The 8,691-nt window shown below is 42.5% G+C and overlaps 1 protein-coding gene across 1 annotated transcript; it reads left to right on the top strand.

The window, feature by feature from the left end:
• Positions 1 to 3,142: 3,142 nt before the first annotated feature.
• trim105 (tripartite motif containing 105) lies at positions 3,143 to 8,474 on the top strand. The gene is made up of 7 exons (XM_028589585.1): positions 3,143 to 3,270; positions 3,833 to 4,160; positions 5,105 to 5,200; positions 6,850 to 7,083; positions 7,322 to 7,335; positions 7,470 to 7,585; positions 7,787 to 8,474. The coding sequence occupies exons 2-7, from the start codon at positions 3,870 to 3,872 to the stop codon at positions 8,344 to 8,346; spliced, it is 1,311 nt and encodes a 436-aa protein (XP_028445386.1). The 5' UTR covers positions 3,143 to 3,270; positions 3,833 to 3,869; the 3' UTR covers positions 8,347 to 8,474.
• Positions 8,475 to 8,691: the final 217 nt, after the last annotated feature.

The following is an 8,691-nucleotide window of genomic DNA, read 5'->3' as shown; positions in this document are numbered from 1 at the left end:
GTCGCTCCACCTCAATTTATTCTTTCAATTATGAGAGCCGTCTCCCAGCCTCCATGTGCACTGGGTCACTCTGCAGTCAAGGTTGACTTTCCTTAGCCTGACTTGAATGTGTTACTGACAGGCTAAAGGATTTCAGTCCTTGTCACAAACCTGCTGATCTCCAACAGGTTGTGGAAGTGGCGAGGAGGTTTCACAGTGTGACTCTGTAGAAAATGATTGTCAGTTTAAGTTAAAGCCAGGGGCGGGGCTGAAAGGGGGGCACCCCCCCACCCCTGAAATATGATTGTGACTGTCTGTAAAAAAGTGCTATATCAAATACATTATTATTATTATTATTATTATATTATTATTATCCTATCCAGTGGCGACTGGTCATTAGGGACAGGTGGGGCACCACCTCTTGTCAACAAAAAGAAATGCAAACAAATGTTATGTTATTTTTTACTAATTCAAGATTATTATCATCTATAATATATTATCTTCTATGAATATAACATCTTCCTAAATTGCATATAATTTGTGGTAGGATTTTTATTTCACATTCTGGCAGCCCCACGACAGCGTCATTTCATATCTCAGATATGATTGGCTGTCTGGCGCTGCAAGAAGAGCGAAGAGGGGAGATTGTGTTATTGTCGCTAGCTAAATTGAAAAAAAATTTTTTTATACTCAAGCACAGGTTTGAACCCTTTGGAGGAGAAACTGGAATTAAAATTCCTTGGTGCCCACCAGCCTCGGGATATTGTCATCAACTGCTGGTAAAAGTAACCGCGGTAAAACGTGGAGTTGTTAGCTTACAAAAGAAGTCGAGTTTGCCCAGAGGAAGAACCGCCGCGTCGCCTTTCTCTTTAGTGAGTCCTCAGCCTTGGGTGAATGGTGAAAACACATTTTATCATCCTGCCTTTGTGGTGTAGCCTGGCTCCGCCCTCCTACGTACTTCCGCTCAATTTTCATTTTCCTTCAGTACTACGTTTGATTTTCCAACTCGCTCCTTTAGTGGTGAATGAGTTGGCTAAGGCGAACACTAGCGATGCTAAGCCGACGTCACGACCAAACGTTAGCGATTGGTTATGGCAGGTTTTAAACTTCAACAGAGTACCCGCCTTCAAGGAAGTTAACACTTGTCAATGGAGAGTGGCCAGACTTTCTGGACAAATGAAATGTACGAGAGTCTGGTAGGACCAGGCTATTTGTGGTGCTGGTCCGTATATTAATCATGTTGTGTTGGATCGATTGATATTAGCTACGTTAGATGGTTATGAGCGTGTACATGCTAGGTTGTTGTCATAGAATGGATCTGTATGCATTGCCACATTACGTTAACTTTTTCTGGCTAAACTCTAACGTTACTACCATGGCCCCTAAAAGCACCATCATCTGGCGGTGCCTGTAGCCGTGCTTGCAGTCACCTATTGACGGCTAAACAACTGGCACTGGTAGTCGCATCGCACTATGAGTTCACGTTACAACACTGTCTGTTTGGTGGAGCCATGCGGTTTGTTGACATGTTAACAGAGTGAGATGCAGAGTATTCTGGTTTTACTGGTACTGTATGTAGCCCATCTTTTGAAATTGTGCCCTACTAATTTTTTTGATTGGTTTAGAATTTTTTAGAACGCCACTGATCCTATCCAATATTTCCTATATTTCTAAGCAGATTTTCTATGCTGTATTCTGATAAAAATGCCCCCCGCGACTGATTTTTGACCACACCACTTAAAAAATCCTGGAATCGCTCCTGGTTAAAGCAATAGTTCTACTGTAGGTCTTTGCAGCTTCATTCATTTACCTGTGCTCGTATAAATCTACATGTACCTAATTAGTTTGTAAAGGACTCCCCTCCATATGGCCTGAGATTCTGTATTTATAGTCCACTGCTCTCCATCGCTGTTTCTGATCAGGTTCTCTGAGTGCTGATCTGATGACGTGATCAGAGAGCATGGCGTCCTCATGTTGCACATCCACAAAACTCAGAGTGCACACACTGCTGTTGTCCTTTTTTCAGTCTGTAGGCTGTGGGAAATAATGAATGTGGGTGTGGAGGACAAACTGAGAAATTCCATTTGAGCCTCTTTCTTTTTCCTTTTTCTCTTGCTGTGTCTCACACATGTAAAAACTTGACAGGTGGAGACTGTAGCCTAATGCAGATAACAGCCTTTAGTTATTTTGTGAATCAAAATATTGATTTAAAAGTATAGACTGTCTGTGAAGTCTGCAAATTGGATTCCTGGGTTAAATGTCTGTATGGGTTGCTCACGTTATACCTCCTGGTGTAGGCCTAGTATTATTCTAAGACAATGCCTATGTGGCTTGGAAAGCAAAACTGATCTGGGCCTGATCCTGGATCTCTGATACAGGTAGTATAGATGTTCTGCAAAAGTTATTGAATCATAGGTGGACTTTACTAATTTTATACATGGGGAATTATTCAGCCTGTGAAAACAGATGTATGATGTCTACTGTATGTTCTAAAGTCTGAAAAAACTACCCTGATAAAGTCAGACACTCTTGAGTTGCATTATGGGAAATATTGGACACTGTTATTGAGACTAAAAGTCAGGATATCTCAGCCGGTGATGCTTTGATTTTGTCCACTCCTTAAAAAATCTGTCTCTTGTAAGTCAGCCAACTTCATTAAAGTGCAATACAGTAAATTGCTGCAGTGGTCACATTATAATGAAAGGATTTAGCATTTCTCAACCAGAATTATAGCCTTAAAACACATCACTGTGGAGATGCCGGCTTTGAATTAGTAGCATAACGTAGAGGGCTACAACTCACAAAATAGAATTTATCTGTTCAATTAGTTGGCAAAATTAGAAAATGATCTGAAAATATCATGGAAATTGTGTGGTGGCTTGTCCGAAATTTCATTGTGGGGTTGTTTTTGGAATTTGTAAAATCCTGGCTAGAGCTCGCGAGCTGAGTGCTTCTGCAAATTTGCAGTAGTGCAGAAATGTAGTATTTGTTCACAGGAGTGTTCAGTGCAAAGCGAAACAGAAAATGACTTAGGCGGAGAAGAGAAAAAATACCTGACTGACTGCAAAAAACAAACCTGACAGACAGTTGACTGACTGACTCTGCAATCGTTCACATCCTGCCGTGCCGTTTGCTGTGAAACAAATGAACCAATCAAAGGTGCGCTTGCAGCTGACACATGCGCAGTACGCGTGTACGTCGTGTTCCCAAAACAGCAGCCTAGGGAGGGGATCCGAGAGCAGAAGGGGCTTTGAAGTATTTGGCCGCACATTTCTCCGAACAACGTACAACGTAAGTTCATGAAAGTGTTAACTACGAGCTTATTACAGTCACAATGGCAACGTTGCACATTATTTTTGTTTGGTGTCGCTTAAACAGGCTGTTTACTCGCTGCTTCACCTAGCTAAACGCTAGCAGGCTTTCAGGCAGTGTAAAACCAAACGTTGCTCTAATAATACAAATCACAAGCTAGCTTATGTAGTCCCGTGATATATCACACGATATCTGCACCTGGTCACTCTGATCGATATTAACACTGGAACTGTCTGTCTTTTACGCTTTTTTTTTTTTAAAGTTATTTGCACCGATTTGTTATAAATGTTTGACTTCAGAGGGGAGGTGCACAGCCCACTCTGCTGGATCCAGATTTAGACAATGATTACCTTAATCTCATGTGAGGAAAAACAGGAAGTTGTTGCTGTAGAATGTGAAATTTCAAATGTATATGTTTTTTCTTTTGTTTCAGCTGAATGAAAATTCAAACTTGTCTCCCTGTAAACCCTCCACAGAAGGGGAGTATTTGTTTATCACATGCGGTCTCTCTCTACATTTGCTTTTGCTTTTACTTCTTCAGTGTGGACAGACTTTGGTGAGCAAACCAACCATTCACCATGGCTGCTGCTGCTGCTGTTGTTGCTACATCCCCCAAAGGCAGCCTGAGAGAGGACCTGACATGTGCCATATGTTGTGACCTGTTCCGGGAGCCTGTCATGTTGGCCTGCATGCACCACTTCTGCAAACCCTGCATCTCCAGGTACTGGAGAGGGACACAGGGGCCTGTGACCTGCCCGCAATGTCGCAAGGAGTTCAGCTCCAAGCAGTTCCAAACTAACTACCTTGTGACAGCCATGGTGGAGAAGGTCCGGGCCACCACCTCGGACACGTATATGAAAAACCTAGAGGTGAGTACACACCTACCGTGATCCTGTTGGCTGCCCTCCACTCCTTTACTCTTGGTCATCTGGAAAGTGTTATTGTGTTTGGCAATCTTATACAAATAACCTAATGCTCCAAAGTAAACGGATAGATTGAAAACGAGGGTTTTGTAGCCTTTGAGTTATGTAAGTTGAATACAATTGTATTCTATGTTTCACTTCACATCTGTGTTTATTTCACTGTAGTTCCACCCTGAACACATCTCGTTTGAATTGCTCAGGGCACAGTTCACTCTCCACTCCCTTTTTATATTACTTTGTACGACAGGAGAATATATTACTTAACCCAAGGCAGAGAACCAGAATAATAAAACTCCGGTAATAAATCATACCTTTTGTCGCTCTTGATGAATGTAATTGTTTTTCAATACTGTGCCAGAAAGGTGTTTTATTCAATGTTATGGTTGTTTCTAAAGAAATAGTTTGAAATTTGGGAAAATGCATTTATTCACGATCTTGTGAAGAGTTGGATGAGAAGCGTGATACTACTCTCACAAGTATATAATTGGGTAAAGCCAGAAGCTGGTTAGCTTAGCTTAGCTTAGCATAAAGACTGGAAACAGGGGGAAACAACTAACTAACCTGCCTCTGTCCAAAAGTTAATAAAATCCACCTACCAACACTTCCTAAAACTCACTTATTAACACGTTATATCTTGTTTGTTTTATATATATATGTGTGTATGTAGTAGTAGTAGTAGTAATAATAATAATTGTGTGTGTGTATGTTTTAACATTTGTATATTAATACTAACCCTGTTAGTATTAATATACCCTTTTTTTTTTTTTTTTTTCACTCAGTATTCAGCATGTTTACAGTTGTTTATGAGTTCCTTTATGCTCTGCTCAGTCTCTCTCTATGTGCTGTTGTTTCTGTCTCCACACTGATTTGATGTTCATATTGCTGTACAGAAACAACTGAAAGAGACTTTGGAAAGCTATCGCCTGAAGAAGGAGGACTTCATCAACAGTATTCGCAGAGACAAAGACAAGATGGATACCATAAAGGTACACTCCTCTGGGGAACTCAAAGGGTGGCAGCACTTAGCAGATAACAATGCACACGTCCCTCACTAATGGCTGTTTGCAATATGTCACTGTGCATATTTAGTGGTGTTTGCAGATGATGCTAAGTGACAGTTTGTCCTTTTTGGTATGTAAAACGTAAGGGTCTTACGCTTGGGTGCATAAATGCCTTTCTAACCTCTGACTTAATTGTGGGTCAACGATGCAAAGGAAATCTATACAATGTCTTATTCTTACATTACAATTATTCTGTCATATTTGCTTCAGCAGAAAGACCCGGTGCATCAAACCATGTACTTCTAATTAAAGGGATACTCCACCGATTTAGCATTAAGCTTTGTATCAGCAGAAACATGATAGTATTTTTGAATGACCGTGCTTCCTTCCCTCATGTCCCCCTGAAACGAGAGATCTCTGTATCGTGGGTCTGGAAAAAAATCTTCCGATGACAGAAAACGCTGATTTTTGCGTCATCGGAAGATTTTTTGCCCAGAGTCTGTGGACTACAGCCAGTAGTAGGAGCTACTTCCGCATGTTTTCAACCCGTCGTCTTTACCCGAAGCTTGCCGAAGCAAAACGAGCCGAAGCCATCTTGAAGCTTCGCTAAACAAGCTCCATCTTTTTAGCAGAATACTTTTACAAAAATTATGTGCATTCAAACTACCACACACGTGTACCACCGGGATACATTGGTAAAACTCGTGGAGGTGGGCTGTGTTAACACGGACTGGTGCAGGAATGGGGTGATTTGTATCCAACTAACTGCTGGTGGAGTTTGTGACTGTGTTTATACTCTGTGTTTACAGCCAACCAAGCGCTAATACTAGTATGTGTTAGCTGAACTTTACGGAGCCTCTAATGTGTGTGCATTAAATGTAGCCTGTTTTGTATGTCGTTTTTATATAATGTCGTTTTTATATATTTTAAATGTGTAACACCACTGGAGCCACGGTGAAATGTTGTTTTGTGTATATGGTTGAAATGACAATAAAACGCAATAGATTTTACTCAGTTGACTGCCTCTCTGTAAGCGGTAGGCGTGGCTTGGGGTAGCCTCGTAGTGAAGCGAAGCAAGTGCATTCTGGGATTTGGTGTCTTTCATCCACATGAGTCAAAAACACATTTTCTGGCTTTTCTTGTCCTATAAGGCACCAATTTCTACTAATACTACTAATTTCTACTACATAAGTGATCCAATTGAAAGATATATTCACATTTCCAGCGGTGAAATATCCCTTTAAACTTTAAATCGCTTAAACAATAGACAAGATTTTATTACACGTGACAAACTGCACAGGCAGAGGCGACAGAAACTAAATCACATCTAATGTGTATGAGACAGATGGAAGATAAGAGCTTGAGTTTAGTTGTGCATGCTGTGCTGATATGAACAGGAAATCCTTCCCCACTTAAACAGTCTGTATTTGTTTGACACATAGATCTTTGATGCGAAGTGTAGCTTCATTACCCCTTGCTTGTCTCTCTCTAGAGATGTGCACGTTTGCGGAAGCTATGCAGGGCTTTAATGGAACAAGCCACTTGGCAAAAACATAGCTGTGGTAATATAAATATAGCAAGATGCTACATTATGTCCTCGACCTGGAACATCGGTCATTTTCCCCCTGTCGCAGAGATTCGGAGCAGATTTGCAGACTCGTGTCAAAGGGGAATTCCGAGCTCTTTATCAGATCCTGCACGATGAGGAGACCTGCGCGCTGGAGCAGCTAAGGAGAGAGCAGGAGGAGGAGCTGGAGAAAGTCCAGCGCCACCTGGAGGCCACGGAGATGGCCGTGAGGGAGCTGGAGGACAATATGAGAGCGCTACAGCAGGCTAGCGCCGCCACTGAGAGCATCATACTGACTGAGGTAAGGTCTCGGCTGCGACAAAACTGTTCAAATGAGAATCCAAGTTTGTCTGACATGTTTTGATGCATCAAAAGTAACCGTAAAGCTGTGACTATGTAGATCACGTGTGAACGTTTTATAAAACCCATGTTTTAAGTAATGTATGAGTGTCACGTCAGTTTGACTTGTTGCATCAATTTGAAACGACAAGTTGTTAATGTGATTTATTTTTTTTTGTCTTCCATTACCTTCTCTCCAGCTCCCACAGCTAAGGTAAGTGTCCATTTCAGTGTTGTGACTGATTTGATTTGGTTTGATATGCTTATTTGATTTCTACCTCCATTTAGTGTCATTTGTGGTGAAAATAAATGATCCTCACTAAATGCGTGTTTGCTTTCTTCTGACAGGTCACGTGTGCAGGTGGCTGTTGCCCCGGAGTTTGACACAAACGCTTTCAGCAACAAATACTTGGCCCCATTACAGTACATCACATGGAGAAAGATGTTCAAGTCTTTGAATCCAGGTAATTTCCTCTGATGTCCTTCATCAGACACAATAAAAAAGACTTGAGCTGAAAACTGGTTCTGCCTGAACAATGGGAGTAATTACGGAAGAATTACTAGTATTATATAAAGATGTTGATGTGGTAACAGAATATATTTTCAGTTTAAAAGTTGACACTCTTGAATTTTATTATCGTTTAATGAATTATTCTATCCTAAAGGTCCTGCTCCATTAACGTTTGATGTCGACACAGCGCACCCGAACATTCAGGTCTCCAGGGACAAAACGGCGGCAGTCGAATGCGACGTCATGATCCCACATACGAACCACAGCAAGCGTTTCCTCCAGTGCGTCAACATTCTGGCTGCCCAGGGCTTCCAGTCAGGCCGACACTACTGGGAGGTAGAAGTGGGCTCCAAACCCAAGTGGGACCTGGGCGTGGCCTCCGAGGCCGTAGACCGGCACGCTCGGATCAAGCTGAGCCCCGAAACCGGCTACTGGACGCTGAGGCTGCGTAACGGGAGCGAGTACTCGGCCGGCACACAGCCCTGGACGAGGCTGCAGATCGGCTCTTCCCCTCAGAGGCTCGGGATTTTCTTAGACTGCGACGAGAGGAGGGTGTCCTTCTACAACGCCGACGATATGAGCCTGCTCTACTCGTTCACCAACGGGCCGAGGGGCAAGGCGTTCCCCTTCTTCAGCCCGTGCATTAGTGACCGCAGTCAAAAACCTCCACCAATCAAACTCCTCCAGTACCATCATGTCGCTCTGTCTGGCTAACATGGGTGTAAAAGCTTTTCATTCACTTAGTGGCCAATGACAGTTATCACGCAGCTTTAAAGGTCCCATAACATGGTGCTCTTTAGATGCTTTTACATAGACCTTAGTGGTCCCCTAATACTGTATCTGAAGTCTCTTTCCCGAAATTCAGCCTTGGTGCAGAATTAAAGCCACTAGAGCCAGTCCCACAATGAGCTTTCCTTAGGATGTGCCATTTCTGTGTCTGTAGCTATTGAGGAGGAGAGAGGGGGGGGGCAAGGTGGGGGGGTGGCTTTGACTAACTGCCACTTTGCTCGTTTGAAAGCCATGATGTCTCTCTCTCATGGGTGGGCCAAATTCTCTGGG

Source organism: Perca flavescens, chromosome 10, assembly GCF_004354835.1.
Source record: "Perca flavescens isolate YP-PL-M2 chromosome 10, PFLA_1.0, whole genome shotgun sequence".
NCBI lineage: Eukaryota > Metazoa > Chordata > Actinopteri > Perciformes > Percidae > Perca > Perca flavescens.
Note: the sequence above shows the minus strand (reverse complement) of the source record. Positions and strands in the feature narration are given on the sequence as shown.

What these genes read in the sequence shown, in the direction of transcription:
- trim105 (XM_028589585.1), top strand. Translation starts at nt 3,870, where the DNA reads ATGGCTGCTGCTGCTGCTGTTGTTGCTACATCCCCCAAAGGCAGCCTG. An exon ending in ACAAGATGGATACCATAAAG is followed by an intron (nt 5,201 to 6,849) that starts GTACACTCCTCT and finishes CCCCTGTCGCAG; the next exon opens with AGATTCGGAGCAGATTTGCA. An exon ending in GTTCAAGTCTTTGAATCCAG is followed by an intron (nt 7,586 to 7,786) that starts GTAATTTCCTCT and finishes TCTATCCTAAAG; the next exon opens with GTCCTGCTCCATTAACGTTT.